Genomic DNA, 16659 nt, shown 5'->3' with positions numbered 1-16659 from the left:
CTGTCCTGTATTTATGCTTTGTTTTTGTTTGTTTGTTTTTGTTTTTTAGATTCCACATATGAGCGATCTCATATGGTATTTTTCTTTCTCTTTCTGGCTTACTTCACTTAGAATGACATTCTCTAGGAGCATCCATGTTGCTGCAAATGGCATTATGTTGTCAGTTTTTATGGCTGAGTAGTATTCCATTGTATAAATATACCATATCTTCTTTATCCAGTCATCTGTTGATGGACATTTAGGCTGTTGCCTTGTCTTGACTGTTGTAAATAGTGCTGCTGCTGTGAACAGTGGGATGCATGTATCTTTTGAGTTACATTTTTTCTGGATACATGCCCAGGAGTGGGATTGCTGGATCATATGGTAAGTTTATTTTTAGCTTTTTAAGGAACCTCCATACTGTCCTCCATGGTGGCTGCACCAATTTACATTCCCACCAACAGTGTAGGAGGGTTCCTTTTTCTCTGCACCCTCTCCAGTATTTATCATTTGTAGACTTTTTAATGATGGCCATTCTGACTGGTATGAGATGATCTCTCATTGTAGTTCTGATTTACATTTCTCTAAAAATTAGTAATGTTGAGCGTATTTTCATGTTGGCCATTTGGATGTCTTCTTTGAAGAGACATCTACTTAGGTCTTCTGCCCATTTTGTGATTGAGTTACTGTTTTTTTTTTTATATTAAGCTGGATGAACTGTTTGTATATTTTGGAAATTAGTCCATTTTCATTCACATCATTTGCAAATATCTTCTCCCATTCTGCAGGTTGTCTTTTTGTTTTGTTGATGGTACACTTAGCTATGCAAAAGCTTTTAAGTTTAATTAGATCCTATTTGGTTTTTTGCTTTATTTCCATTACTGTAGGAGCTGGTTCAAAAAAAATTGCTGTGATTTATGTCAAAGAGTGTTCTGCCCATGTTTCTTCTAGGCATTTTATAGTTCGTATCTGGTTACATTCGAGTCTTAAATCCATTTTTAGTTTATTTTTGTATATGATGTTAGAGAATGTACTAATTTCAGTCTTTTACCAGTAGCTGTCTGGTTTTCCCAGAACCACTTATTGAAGAGACTGTCTTTTCTCCATTGTATATACTCGCCTCCTTTGCTGTAGATTAATTGACCGTAAGTGTGTGGGTTTATTTCTAGACTTTGTATCCTGTTCCATTGATCTATGTGTCTGTTTTTGTGACAGAACTATATTGTTTTAATGACCACAGCTTTGTAGTATAATCTGAAGTCAGGGAGCATGATTCCCCCCAGCCTTGTTCTCCTTTTTCAAGATGACTGTTTTGGCTATTTGGGGTCTTTTCTGTTTTCATATAAATGTTAACATTTTTGTTCCAGCTCTGTGAAACATGTCATTGGTAATCTGATAGGGATTGCATTGAATCTGTATATTGCTTTGGGCAGTATGGCCATTTTAACAATATTGATTCTTCCAATCCAAGAACATGGTATATCTTTCCATCTGTTTATGTTGTCTTCAATTTCTTAACATCAGTGTCTTATAGTTTTTGGAGTACACGTCCTTTGCCTCCTTGGGTAGGTTTATGCCTAGATATTTTATTCCTTTTGATGCGGTGGTAAATGGGACTGGTTTCTTAATTTCTTTTTCTGCTATTTTGTTGTTATAGAAATGCAACTGATTTCTGTATCTTAATTTTTTATGCTGCAACTTTACCAAATTCATTGGTGAGCTCTAGTAGTTTTCTGGTAGCTTCTTTAGGGTTTTTTTAAATGTATGGTATCATTTCATCTGCAAACAGTGACAGTTTTACTTTTTCTTTTCTGATTTGGATTTCTTTTATTTCAGTTTCTTCCCTGATTGCTATGGCTAGAACTTCCACACTGAATAAAAGTGGCTAGAGTGGGCATCCTTGTCTTGTTTCTGATCTTAGAGGAAATTTTTTAGCTTTTCCCATTAAGTATGATGTTAGCTGTGGGTTTGTCATATATGGCCTTTATTATGTTGAGGTATGTTCCATCTATGCCCACTTTCTGGAGAGTTTTTATTATAAATGGATGTTGAATTTTATCAAAAGCCTTTTCTGAATCTATTGAGGTGATCATATGTTTTTTTTCTTCAATTTGTTAATGTGGTGTATCACATTGATTGATTTGCAGATACTGAAACAATCCTTGCATCCTGGGATAAATCCCACTTGATCATAGTGTATGATCCTTTTAATGCATTGTTGGAGTCAATCTGCTAGTATTTTGTTGAGGATTTTTGCATCTATATTCATAAGTAATATTGGCCTGTAATTTTCTTTTTTTGTGATATCTTTGTCTGGTTTTGTTGTCAGGGTGATGGTGGCCTCATAGAATGTGTTCCAAAGTGTTCCTTCCTCTACAATTTTTTGGAATAGTTTCAGAAGGATGGATGTTAACTCTTCTCTAAATGTTTGGTAGAATTCACCTGTGAAGCCACCTGGTCCTGGACTTTTGTTTGTTGGGAGATTTAAAATTACTGATTCAATTTCAGTGCTGGTAATTGGTCTAGTCATGTTTTCTATTTCTTCCTGATTCAGTCTCGGCAAACTGTACCTTTCTAAGAAATTGTCCATTTCTTCTAGGTTGTCCTTTTTGTTGGCATATAATCGCTCACAGTAGCCTCTTATGATCCCTTGTATTTCTGTGGTGTTGGTTTTGACTTCTCCTTTTTCATTCCTCTTGATGAGTCTGACTAAAGGTTTATCAATTTTGTTTATCTTTTCAAAGAGCCAGCTTTTAGTTTCATTGATCTTTTCTATTTTTTTTTAGTCTCTATTTTATTTATTTCTGCTTCAATCTTCATGATTTCTTTCCTTCCAGTAACTTTGGGTTTTGTTTATTCTTCTTCCTCTAGTTGCTTTAGGTGTAAGTTTAGTTGATTATGTGAGATTTTTCTTGTTTCCTGAGGTAAGCCTGTAATGCTATAAATGTCCCTCTTAGAGCTGCTTTTACTGTGTCCCAGAGATTTTGGATTGTTGTATTTTTGCCTTCATTTGTCGCAAAATATTTTTTATTTTCTCTTTGATTTCTTCAGTGATCCACTGCTTGTTTAATAGCATATTGTTTAGCCTCCACGTGTTTGCAGGTTTTGCAGTTTTTTTTTTCTTGTACTTGATTTCTAACCTCAGTGCATGGTTGGAAAAGCACTTGGTATGATTTCAATTTTCTTAATTTTACTCAGGCTTGCTTTGTCGGCCAGCACGTGACTGCTTCCTTTCCCAAGTTAGGGAAGTTTTCAGCTATTCTCTCTTCAAATATTTTCTCAGGTCCTTTCTTTCTTCTCTTTCTGGAACCCCTATCTTGCGAATATTAGTGCTCTTCATATTGTCACAGAGACCCCTTAAACTGTCCTCATTTCTTTTCATCCTTTTTTCTGTTCTGCATAGTGATTTCCACTAATCTGTCTTCTAGCGCACTGATCCGTTCTTCTGCCTCATTTAGTCTGTTCTTGGTTCCTTCTAGTGTATTATTCATTTCAGTAATTGTATTTGTCAACTCTGTTTGGGTTACCATTTATATTTTCTAACTCTTTGCTAAAAGCTTCACTCTGTGCAGCTATTCTCCTCCTGAGTTTTCTGAATATCTTCACAATCATTACTCTAAACTCTTTCGTGGATAGTTTGCCTATCTCATCACTTATTTCTTTTTCTGGGATTTTATCTTGTGCCTTTGCCTGGAACATATTCCTCTGCCTTCTTATATTGTCTAAATTTCTATTTGTATTTTTAAGTAGGTTAGTTATGTTTCTCAACCTTGGAGAAGTGGCTCTCTGTGGGAGACGTCCTGTGTCCCATCCCAGCAGTGCAATCCTCTCTCATCACCCAAGGGCCAGGGTCCAGCTGGTCCCAGGATAGTCTGGCCTGGGTTTGCCGATTCCTTTCACAGGCTTTGGGACTGTTATTTTCTTACTTCTGGTATCTGTACCCTAGTGGGTGAGGCTGGACTAGAGGCTTGTGCAGGTTTCCTGGCAGGAGGAATTGTTGCCTGCCCGCTGCTGGGTGAAGCTTGGTCCTGGTCCTCTGGTGAGTAGGGCTGTGTCTCGGGGGTGTGTCTAGAAGTGGGCTCGGAAGTCTGCTGATGGGTGGCGCTGTGTTCCCACTCAGTATGTTGTGTGGCTGAGGCTTCCCAGCACTTAAACCTACAGGTGTTGAGTGGGGCTAGGTCTTTGTGTTAATGATCCAAGCAAGATGTCAGCCCCTAGGAAAGCTCATGTAGGTGAACATTCCCTGAATGTCCACCACCAGCTTTTATGTCCCCAGGGTGAGCCACAGATGCCCCCTACCTCTCCAGGAGACCTTCCAAAACCAGCAGGCAGGTCTGGCCCAGGCTCCTATGAAGTCACTGCCTCTGCCCTTGGCCCTGGTTCAGGCAAGATTCTGTGTGCACTTTCCAAGAAAGTGAAGTCCGTTTCCCCTAGTCTCATGGAGTTCCTGGAGTTAAGCCCTGCTGGCCTTCAAAACAAGTTGTTCTGAGGTCTCCTCCTCCCACTGCTGGAACCCTGGGCTGGGGAGCCTGATGTGGGGATTAGAGCTCTCACTTCTGTGGGAGGGCTTCTGTGACTTACTCTTCAGCTTGTGGGTCGCCCTCCCAGGGAGTATGGGGCCCAATTCTATCACGACCACGCCCCTCCTACTGTCTCACTGTGGTTCCCTCTTTATGTTTCCAGCTGAAGATCTTTTTTGCCAGGTTCCAGTCTTCCCCCTCCCCCATGGCTGTTTAGCAGTCAGCTGCGGTTCTGTTGCAGTCACGAGGAGAGGTGAGCTCGTGGTCCTACTATTCCACCATCTTGACTGGAAATCTCAGTGAAGAACTTCCTAAATTAGATAGAACATGTTTTCACTCCTATTGTTTTTAATTTCTGAAATGTTTATTATAAAATCAGCTGAAGAATCAGGAATTACAGAAAAAAATTTTCATTTTAAGCTTTTTTAAAAAAGCTTTTTAACTGACGCGAACATACTTGCAGAGAGGAGTGGTGCTAAGCATATGGCGCAGTGGATCATCAGAAAGCAAAGCCGCCCACGCAGCCATCACCAGATCAGGGAAGGGCACGGCCAGCGCCCCAGAGGTCACCCCACTTTGTGCTCCTTTCAGGCTCTGCCCTCCAATAGCAACCATCAACCTGACTCTGTAACAGCATTGGTTAGTTACCTTTTTGAATTTTATGCATTAATAAGTAGAATCACACAAGATGATTTTTGGTCTGGCTGTTTCCACTCAGTTATCTGTGAGAATCACCCGTGCTGTTGTGTACAGTTTGTCACCGCCGTGTAGCCTTCTAGGGCGTGAAACCACTATGTTTATCTCTTCTATTGCTGATGGGTTTTGGGGTTGTTTCCAGTTTTGGTCAATTATGAATTCTGTTGCTGTTTTGGTGCATGCATTTCTGTTGGGTATGTACGTCGGAGTGGGAACCACGGGTTACAGGCTCTTCACATGTCCCATTATCTTTTTTCATATGACAAAGTTAGATTTCTGTTACCTATGAATCTACATCTTGAGTTCTCACATGGATCCAGAGGCGCTGGGCACCAGCCAGCAGTTAATTTTGACAGTCTTGTTGTCTAAGAAAGATAATTCATTTAACATTTATGAAGTGCCTCCTGTGACTCAGGCACTGGGCTGGATGCTGAGGACACAAGACCAACAGGACCCCCTCCTCATGAAACTTAGGAGAAGACCCAAAGTCAGACAACTGCAACACCTGCATGTTTAACTGAATATTTTTGTTTGTTCTGATTTCGTAAAATAAGTTGAAAATAAAAAATGCTGACCCTAGTGAGATAGGTCTCACAGATCTACTCAAAGGAAGGAGGGAGGGATGGATATTGTGGGACAATTAGCTATTTCTGCCACACCTACCAAATTAGGCAACGAGTTCCAAGTTTGTTCACTGTTTCGTTATCAGTGCTTAGCACACAGCATTTACTAAAACTGCTGAATCTTTCACAATGCTAGAACAGAGGATATAACTCCAGATGTTTCTAAACACAGGACTGGATATTTTTCATCAGAAAGAAAAGCTGCATAGCTGTAGGCCAGAGTTCAGGCTGTTTAGTATTAGCAGGTGACTCTGAACATGCTCTGAATCTTATTCTTCATGATAAAATGGGGATGCCCTCTGATCCCCACTGTATGGGGATGAAGAGTTGGGAGGATTAAAGAGAACGTACTGAGCACATAGATCATGCTTAGAACATGTTCTCTTTCCTTCCTTATGGAGAAGTGCTGGCAATACCCGCTGTGACACTGGTTGGTTGGCTTTCTGCCCAATAACTGTCTACTGTCCAACCTGGATCACAGCTGATTTGCAAAGTGGAAGGACATGCAGCCTGTCTAATCTCTGATGCATTCGACGTTTTATGTTTAGGTTAAGCTAAACTACCTAAGCTAAACTAGAAAGTTCAGTAGAGACCTAAAAAAAGTAGACAAAAAAACCCCAGACTGTGTTTCTCTTTTGATTTGGCTGGTATCAAGCACAGTCAAAACTACTACTCAAACTTAGCAACTATTTAAGACCTCCTGGGCCACACGTGTGATTTCACTTAACTTTCATTTTTAATCGTCTAAGCCGAGGACATGATCCTGATTTGCTTTTGCTTTGGGTGTTCCTGCCTCTGGGGTGGGGCAGCACCCTCCTTTTCAGGGCCCCTCCGTGGGCACTGGGATTCTGTTTAGGTGTCTGTGTCCTTCTGTGAGCTCCTTGAACAAAAGGACTGTCTTGTTTACCTGACTTACTTTTATCTGTTCATATTTTCTCCCTTTTGTCAATTACATTTTTAAAGGTAGCATCAACATTTTTGGAGAGTGAAGTGGAGTAGAAATTTTGAAAGGAAAAAAAAAAGAAGGAAACCAGACCTCAGGACACACTGTGAACAGCACTGAAAATGGGGAGTGAGACAAACATGACATAAATTACACCCCTCAGAAAGTATCAGCCAGAGACTTGTCCAAGGTACACAGAGGTCAGCGTGAAGGGGCTCCCAACCGGCCGGGCCTGGGACAACGTGAACATCATACAACGACAGTAATGGACGACACACTGAAAAAATAATGACACCTGAGTTTGATGAGGAATGGAACATTTACATAGCTTCCAAGTACCTCCACACAAAATACATGTGAATTACAAAGGAAGAGTAACTTCACCGTCTAAGAAGCTTGGCAGAAGCACCTTCATCAAGCAATAAACATGAACATAATCAGCAAAGGGGCAAATCCAGGCTGCACACCACGGACAGGATGCAGCGGGGAGGAGGGCGGCACTTCATGAAAGCCCCGCCGAAGACCCACAGCCTGAGTCTAATGTGAGGAAACACCAGACAAACGCATGCTGAGGCCACTCTGTGAAGTAACTGGCCTGTAACCTTCAGAAGTGTCGGAAGTCAAGACAGGAGCTGTTCCAGACTTTAAGGAAACCAAAGTGAAACAGCAACTAGTTGCCACAGCTTATTCTAAAGTAGATCCTGTTGTTACAAGGACATTATTGGGACAATTGGAAAACCTGAATGGAGCCTGACGACTAGGTGGCGGCAGTTATCACTGCTGATGTCGTTTCCATGGTTGGTCATGGAGGGGAATCTCCTCGTGCGTAGAAAATATACATTAAATGCACATTTGGGGGTGATGGGACTCCCTGGCAACTACTCTCAGATGGTTCAGTAAAACGGTCTTTTTACTGTAATTCCAACTTTTCTATAGTACAGTTGAGGCTGTTTCAAAATAATCATTTTATTAAAAAAATCATTTTATTTCTATTATTTTGACAGTTATAAAAATTTTCTTTTTCTTAAAACAGGAGGTAGAGTGTTTCCATACACAGCTGGTCAGATGGGAAGAATCTTCAGCTCTGAATCGGCCTCATTAATTTGAAGATAAAATGCTTACGTGAAACCACATCTGTGTCAGGTTGAAAGTGGGCAGCTCAGAGCACGTGGGCTTCTCTGTCAGCTCAATGCACAGGACTCCTCCAGGGCCTGCTGCTGGAGAAGTCACCTGCTGAGGGACCACTGCAGAGCTTCATACATCGCTTGATCCTGAGAGGAGGGGAGAAGACAGAACACAGCGCTGATCACTATCTCATGTGAACTGAACTCTGTTCCCCGAAGTTCATCTGTTGAAGTCCTAATCCCCGGTACCTCAGCATGTGACTGCATTTGGACATAGGGTCTTTAGTTTAATTTAATTTTTTTTTTTGGTGGGGGGAGGTAATTAGGTTTACTTATTTATCTGTTGTTAGAGGAGGTACTGGGGATTGAACCCAGGACCTGGACATAGGGTCTTTAAAGTGGTGATTAAGTTAAAATGAAGCCAGGAGGGTGGGCTCTAACAGATCCAGTAGGACTTGGTGTCTTGATAAGAAGAGAAGATTAAGACATAAACATGCCCAGAGGGAAGACCCTGTAAAGACAGAAGGAGAAGACAGTCACCTGCAGAGAGGTCTCAGAAGAAACCATTCCCCGCCAACATCTTGATCTTGGGCCTCTAATCTCTGGAGCTGGGAGAAGATGCCCAGTGGGTGGTGCTTTGGTATGGCAGCCTGAGCAAAGAGAGCTGAGCTCACCTCCAGGGGTCTAAATTCCTTACACCTTTTACAGGAAATGCCCCAGGACTCTCACAATTGTTGACTGAAGTTTGCCCTAAAAATCAGGTTGAGAGATTCTTATGCCTATACCTAATCAGTCAAGAAAGCAAAATTCTAAACTATACTGGGTTCAGATGGGAATGGGGGGCAGACGCAGAGGCTTCTTCAGTATATTAATATCTGTAAGAAACTGCCAGAGCATTTTCCATTTGGTTGTATCATTGTACACTTTCAGCAACACTGTATGAGAGTTCCAGTTGCTTCACATCCTTGTTATCATTTGGTGTTGTCAGTCTTTTAAATTTTAGTCAGTCTGATAGATGTGTAGTGGAATCTCACTGTGGTCACACTAACTTTATTTATTTATTTATTTTGGTGACGATGTGAAGCAACAAGAAATTCTCATTTATTGCTGGTTGGAATGCAATATGGTATAGTCATTCTGGAAGACAGTTTGCAGTTTCTTACAAAACTAAACACACTCTTACCAGAAGACCCAGAGTCACCTGAAAATGTATGTCCATACAGAAACCTGTCCACAAATGTTTATAGCAGCTTTATTCATAATTGCCAAAACTTGGAAGCAACTAAGATGGCCTTCAGTATGTGAATGGGGGCATCCTAGCAATGAAATATTTAGCGCTAAAAAGAAGTAGATGATCAAGCAATGAAAAGACATGGAGGAACTTTAAATGCATACTGCTGTGAAATAAGCAATCTGAAAAGGCTACTGTATGATTCCAACTGTATGATATTCTGGAAAAGGCAAAGCTATAGAGACAAAAAATACCAGGAGTTGAGGGAGGGAGTGTTGAACAGGTAGAACACAGGACAGTGAAACTACTCTGTATGACGTGATAGTGATGAACATACGTCATTATACATCTGTCAAATTCCACAGAATGTACAACACAAATAGTGAATCCTAATGCAAAGTATTGGGTGATCATGATGTGTCAGTGTAGATTTAACAAATGTAAAACTCCTGGTGCAGGATGTGGATAGTAAAGGAAATGGGGGCTGTGTGTGTATGTGCAGGTGTGGGTGGGTGTGCATGTGGCAGTATTTGGGAAATCTGTACTTTCTGCTCAATTTTTTGAAAGCCTAAAGTTATTTTTTAAAAAACCTATTTAAACAAAACCAAATTATATTCTATGTGGCTAAATACTCGAAGTAGCAGTGGCTGTCACTTTTTGGCAAAACTTAAGTACAGAATTCAGACATTCACATCTGTACTCAAGGCCTCAGGCGACACTGAGGATGGCTAGAACACAGCACAGCGATCACTGGGATGCAGATCAATTTGACGAGGGTTTCTCCACCATTTATTCTATTTTTTTTTTCTGATTACTAGTAAGACTGTAATCAAAAACCTCTCAAAAAACAAAAGTCCAGGACCAGATGGCTTCACTGGTGAGTCCTAAGAAACATTTTTTTTTTAATCTGAGGTATAACTGGTATGTAACTTTATACTAGTTGCAGGTGTACACTTACAAAGTGATCACCACTCACATGGTCACACTAACATTTTAAGTGTTGGGAGGCAATTCTTTTCCTATACACTTATCCCAAAGAAATATTCATAAAATGTTTATAAGATTCAAAAATATATTAAGTTATAAAGTGGGAAAAGGTTCTTTCCTACCCTGCCCCCTTATCAAGGCACCCTCCTTCTGCATATACAAATACTAATATTCATTATTTTTTCCTCTTTTTTATATAAATGGTGGCATGTCATACACTTGATTCCTACTCTTTTTATTTAACAAGATATTTAGGAGATAGTCTTTAGCCTTTTCAGAGTAGTTACATCAGAATTCACTGTATCATTTAGAGTTTAGCTACTATTATCTACAATGCTCCCTTAAATAAATAACTGTATTTCTGAGGAAAAATTCATAGAAAGGAGTTGCTGGGTCAATGTTTGTTGTGATTATAATTTGAGCCATCTAAAAGGGCCATAATGAGCAATACCTCACCAGCTATGTATCGCAACTGTTTCCTCATATCCTGGCCAACAGTGTGTGTGATCAAGTTTTGAGACTTTTGTCAACTGATAGGCAAAAAATGGTACCTTAGTTCCTTTTCTTTTATTACCAATAAATTAAGACATTCCCCATATGTTTAACAAGCTAATTTCCTTTCCTGTGAGGGTCTGTTCATATTCTCTATTTTTCTATTGGGATATTGGTCTTTTTCTTATCAGTTTCTAGTCATTCTTTAAGCATGCAGGAGATTACCCCTTTGTGATATGAACTATAAACATTTTTTCTAGTTGGTCATTTGTTCTTTGATGACATTGTTTTAATGCAGAGATTTTAATTTTTATGTATCAGATTCTTCAACCTTTTCACTTATGGTGGCTGGGTTTTATGTTCAGAGTAAAAAAAGAACCCCTACCTCAGGTTATAGAAGTCTCCCTATTTTCTTCTAGTACTTTGATGGTTTTAGTTTTTATACTTAAATCTTTGACTTATTTGGAATTTATCCTGGTATACAGTATAAAGTATGAATCCAACTTTTTTGAGATGGCTTCCCAGATGTCCCAATATTACTCACTGAATAGTCCTCTTTCTGTCACTCGGGTGGGGAATATTCTATATTAGGCATTTCCAATATAAACTACATATTATATTAGGGTCCATTCCTGGACTTTATATTCTGTTCCATTTGTCCGTCAGTTAATTCACTGCAATGTTTTACTGAGGCTTTTGAAAACTATATTAGTGTTTTTTAGGCCCCACCCCAGCTTGACTTTCTTTTTGGAGTTTTCCTGCCTGTCTAGTTCTGAAAACAAAACAAAAAAGTTAAAATAAAAAATAAAGAGTAGATCCATTAAAATAATTTTGGATAATAATATTAAAAGTAGAAAGAGGTGACAAAAATGAGCTGCTCAATGTTACATTCAGGAAAGCATCTCAACAAATGTCACATCTTTCTTTTGGTTTGGTTTGTTTTTCCTTTGGTTTGACTTTTGAAATAAATTTTATTTGACTATCCAGCTTCTTTAATTTCAGCTGAATTCTCCTAAATCAGAAGGAAGAGGCTCTTTTGTACCATTTTGAACAGTGAAGGACCAGAACCAGAAAGAAGGGACTGAGCCCCCAGTAAACATAACATATGCTGGTTTCAAATTTACCTGTGAAAAGTAAGCAAAGCTGATAAAATAAAGATTTAACCCTTAAATATCACAGCTGCAAGGATGAAAACATGGCCAAATTTAGGGACAGGTCAAGCAATTTTCAAACTCTGCATGACATTTTTGTACCCAACTGTAATAAAATTACTTGAATAATAAACATAGAAGCTTTTCAACATTACAGCAAGCAAATACAAACAAAATGTTTCTAGAAAACCTAAGTGATCTTTCTAGAGGTAAAGAAAGTAAGAGAGTGACAAATGATGAGCTATCCCGGGTCAATATGTAAAAACCAACTGAACCTCTATATACTAGTAACAAGTTCATGGATTGGGAAACTCAGTATTTTTAAGATGTCTGCTCTCCCAACTTTTCTGCAGATTCAGCGCAATCCTATCCAGAATTCCAGCAGGCTGCTTCTGCAGAAACTGATAAGCTGACTGCAAATTTTACGTGGAAATGCAAAGAGCCTAAAATTTAGACATAAATAATTTTGGAGAAAGAAGGACACATTTGGATGGTTTATACTAGCTGATTTCAAGATTAATATAACTAAAATAATCAAGAGAGTGGCAAAAAAAGGTACAGTAGCATAGAGTGGATATAAAGATCAATGGAACAGAATAAAGAGTGCAAAATAGGTTCATGCATCTATGATCAACTGGTTTTCAAAAAGAAGGCATGATAATTCAATGAAAGTAAAGTCTTTTCAACAAACAAGGCCAGACAGCTGCATGGAAAAAAGTAATCGTGACCTCTATACCTCACATCAAACTTAGAAAATTAGTTTGAAATGGATCATAGATCTAAATGTAAATGCTAAAGCTGTAAAACTACTACAAAAAAGCAAAGGAGAAAATTTTTGCTAACTTAGGATAGTCGATTCCTTACGACAGAAACACACAAACCATTAAAAAAAAGATAAATTGGACTTCATGTAAATTAAAAACTCATGTCCTTCAAAAGATGCCTTTAGAAAATAAAAAGGTAAGTAACAGAATAGGAGAAAATATCCTCAATAGCATATCTGATAAAAGACTTCAATCCAAGATAAAATAAGCAATTATACAACTTAATACAGAGAGAAACAACTCAATTTTTTAAGAGCAAAAGATGAGGATATAAAATAAGATACCCAAATGACTGATAAGCATATGAAAAAATGCTCAACATTGCAGTCATTAGGGAAACACAAATTTAAACCACAACAGGATACTATTTCACATCTAGTAGAATGGCAAAAATTAAAAGACTGACAAAACTCAAGTGTTGGTAAGAAAGAGGGCCAACAGGAACTCTCATAGATTGCAAATGGCACTCCAGCCACTGGGAAAAGGAGGCTGGCAGTCTCCTATAGTTAAACATACACTTAACATGAGACCCAGCAATTCTTCTCCTGGTCAGCTACTCAAGAGGAATAAAAACACACGTTCTCTCTCTCTCTCCCCCTCTCTCCCTCTCTCACACACACATACTCAGAGTACAATTATTCGTAAAAGCCCAAAACTGGAAATAACTAAAGTGTCTGCTGACAAGTCACAGGACAAGCAAACTGTGGTATATTCATATAATGGAAAACTATTCAGCAAGAGAAAGAATCAAACTACTGAAAAACACGACAATATGGATGAATCTCTAGAACGTTACACTGAGCAAAAGGAGCCGGACACAAATAAGTACACACTGTATGACTCCATTTACATTAAGTTCTAAAACAGGCAAAGTCGAAGGATGATGACAGAAGTCAGATCAGGGGTTACCTGGAGGAGTGTTTGTAAAGGGACTGAAAACCATAAAGGAACACAGGGAACTTTCTGAAGTGATGAAGCATTCTACTTAGTGACTGCAGTGCTGGTTACATCTGTCAAAACTTACAGAACTGTATTTATGTATTACTGTGGGTAACTTAAATTTCAATTAAAAAAAGTAAGGTTACATGTGGAGCTATGCCAATATGTCCCAATTCTTAAAAAGCCTCGAAAATCTGGCTGGAGGTAAGAAAATTTCAATTAAAAAAGATTTTTTTAATGACTAAATCTTTGGGAGGACACTTATATGACTACTCTCTTGGTGATCAGAATGAAAAGTGCCAGTAAGATTAACTGTAAAACTCTTTCTGATTTTAATTAATAAGCCCATTTTATTAGAGAAATGTAAATAAATTTCCTCTAGGATCCAAGAATGCCTGAGAGGTCAAAGCAGACTACTGTTTCTTCAAATATGGTAAAAAACCCAGTCCAGGTCAGCAGACATGACTTCACTCTAGCAGAAAAAGAGTTAAGTCATATGTCCAAAAAAACCCACCACCAGCTCAAACCCCTTAACTGGTTATTTCAGTCAAAAGTGATAAGATGGTCAACTAACTTAGAGCATTGAGACCAAGACTGGAGGCACAGAAACACAGCAATCATCTCATACAACTGTTTGAACTTGGACATTCAAGAATTTTCAATCAACAATCATAACGAGAAATACTGAGTCTAGAGTAATAAATCGCTAGTGATTTAATGGAAGTTTTAGTATAGTCAATAAACAGGATCTCATGGCTAAGGTCTATTATACTTCTGGGAGTCTGGAAACGAAAGATATTCAAGTGAACAAAACTCATCACAACACTGTTCAGTTCAGACATTTCTTAGGGCTGGACACTCCCCTGCCAACTCTCCTTGTAAGTGTCAAGTAACTGCCTTCATTTAACAGGAAATAACTATAAACAGAATTCCTCAACACAGGAAAAGTCAGAGTGATTTTTTTTTTAACCCTTCTAAGCTGATCTTATCATGAGGGTAATTTTAATTTTCTGAAACTATGGCTAAGTCCCTAGTGCTGAGTTTGGGCAGTTGAGGTCAAAGATAAGAAACTATTTGTTAAAAAGAGTGAAGCAGGTCAAATAATACTTGAATGAGACTGATTACAAGTTCTGAGATAGAACAGACACAAGAGGTCATCTTCTCCTAGTTTCTAAAAACATTCAAAATTAAAATCTCTCAAGAACTCTCACAAAGGCAACTGTTTCACTTGTTTTCATGAGTTCACATCTACTGGCCTCAATTCTAATCTCTTCTTTCTCATATCTTTAAGAACATTTCTTACCTCTTTTGATATGGATGGTTTTACTTTCTTGAAAGCTTCTTCAAAGTGCTTCTGACTAATCTTGAGTTCACCTGTGGAGCAAACGCATAAACATACAGATCTGGGTACATTATGCTAACTGTGATTTACAACTTAGTTCCTCTTGTGAAACTTCCAAGAAGCATTCAAGGGGAGCACTCAGGAAATGAGTGATGACATCGGTTCTATCCTTTTTCAGAACAACATTCAAGCCAGATATATTCTGCTCATCGTATTTTTGGACGTTTTTCCTTTTCATTTAATTTATACATTCCTGATCATATTTAATTTTACAAAAGTGCTTACATTTTATAGTTTCACACATTTTAGTGCAATCTTTTATCCCTAACAATCAAAACAATTTATCTTGGGATAAATTATATAAAAAATTTTATCCATATTTAATTAGAGAGATTCTTATTCTTTAAAAAGAACAGTCCATGTATCTTTTATTTACTTATTTTCCCCCTAGATTTAATGAGATATTGTTGACATATAACATATTTAAGTTTAAGGAGTAAAGCATGATATAAATGAAACTATTACCATGAGAAGGTTAGCTAACACCTCCATCCCGTCATGATTACCTTTTTTGGGGGGGGGGGGAGGATGATGACTTTTAAGATCTACTCTGTTAACTTGGAAGTACCAGACCCTTGAACAACGTGAGGGTTAGGAGTGGCAACCCTCGGCACAGTCAAAAATCCATGTATAACTTTATCATTGGCCTCTGAACTTGCGATGCCACATCTGTGGATCCACCCAAGCATGGATTGTGTAGTAGCAAGTATTTACTGAAAAAAACCCACATGAAAGTGGATCCATATAGTTCAAGGGTCAACTGTGTTGAACACAGTACTGTTAATTAGTGCATAGGATTCTCAGAAACTTACTCTTCTTTATAGCAGGAAGTTTGTACCCTCTGACCAGGGTACATACCATTTCCCCCAGCCTCTGCTCATCAGATTTTAATGCAGTACCATCCAAAGAGACCTGTCACTTGTAAACAGATAACCTTTTGTAATCTTTGCATTATTTGCTTTAACTTAATAGCATTGTTCATGAAGAAGAACCAGAATTGTTCTCTTTTAAGACAATTCAAACAAATTTAACTGAGAATGGAAAGTAAAATTCCACTGTCTTTAAGAATGCATACACATAATTAGACGCTACGGAGTTGTGGTGTCATGTAATATGTATGGAGCTTATCATAACACTGGATTTTAATTCTTTATACGATTACGCCATTACATAGTAAGAGAAATCAAATAACTAAATGTTAAATAAGGCTTGGTTTACAATTTTAATATGACAACTTACAAGATGATAATTTATACTTAAAATAGTAAACACCCTACACAGATATTAAGATAGTAATATATTAACCTAAAAATAAAATAAAGTGTATAGCTGAACACATCAAATGGAAGTTGGATGGTATTACTGATTTCTGGTTTAGTATAATATGAATGCAAAGTCCCAGAAGGACAGGCAGCTGGAAATGTAAACTGGAGCAAAGCAGAGATGTCAGAATCTGTTACACACGTTTATAAAATAACACCCAATCAGAATTATTAATAGCAGCTAACACACATACAGAGGCCTGTTAATTTTTAGTGACAAAACAAGACAATCATCAGATTCAGTGCTCAGGCAGCTGCCACTACATGTTTTTTGGCTTTTTTTAAATAAGATTTTCTAATGTTGCTAATTATTTCCCACTCACTTCCAAAAGAACTTAAAATGGTTTACAAGAAAAGAAGTTCAGATAACTGAATCTTTAAATGACAAAAAAACCTCAGGACTTCATAATTAATATATGTGTGCTG

The 16659-nt window shown here is 38.2% G+C and overlaps 1 protein-coding gene across 3 annotated transcripts in view; it reads right to left on the bottom strand.

The window, feature by feature from the left end:
• Positions 1-7722: 7722 nt before the first annotated feature.
• The window catches only part of NVL (nuclear VCP like), an 80311-nt gene continuing 71374 nt past the window's right edge, over positions 7723-16659 (bottom strand). For all 3 annotated transcript variants that reach the window (XM_015234836.3, XM_072948674.1, XM_031690097.2), the window contains exons 22-23: positions 14813-14883; positions 7723-8032 (exon numbers count right to left, since the gene is read on the bottom strand). In XM_015234836.3, the coding sequence (XP_015090322.1) occupies positions 7988-8032; positions 14813-14883 (116 nt within the window). In that variant the 3' untranslated portion in view covers positions 7723-7987. The remainder of the gene's footprint in view (positions 8033-14812; positions 14884-16659) is intronic.

Source organism: Vicugna pacos, chromosome 23 (genome assembly GCF_048564905.1).
Source record: "Vicugna pacos chromosome 23, VicPac4, whole genome shotgun sequence".
Lineage (NCBI taxonomy): Eukaryota > Metazoa > Chordata > Mammalia > Artiodactyla > Camelidae > Vicugna > Vicugna pacos.
This window is presented reverse-complemented; position numbering and strand designations above follow the sequence as displayed.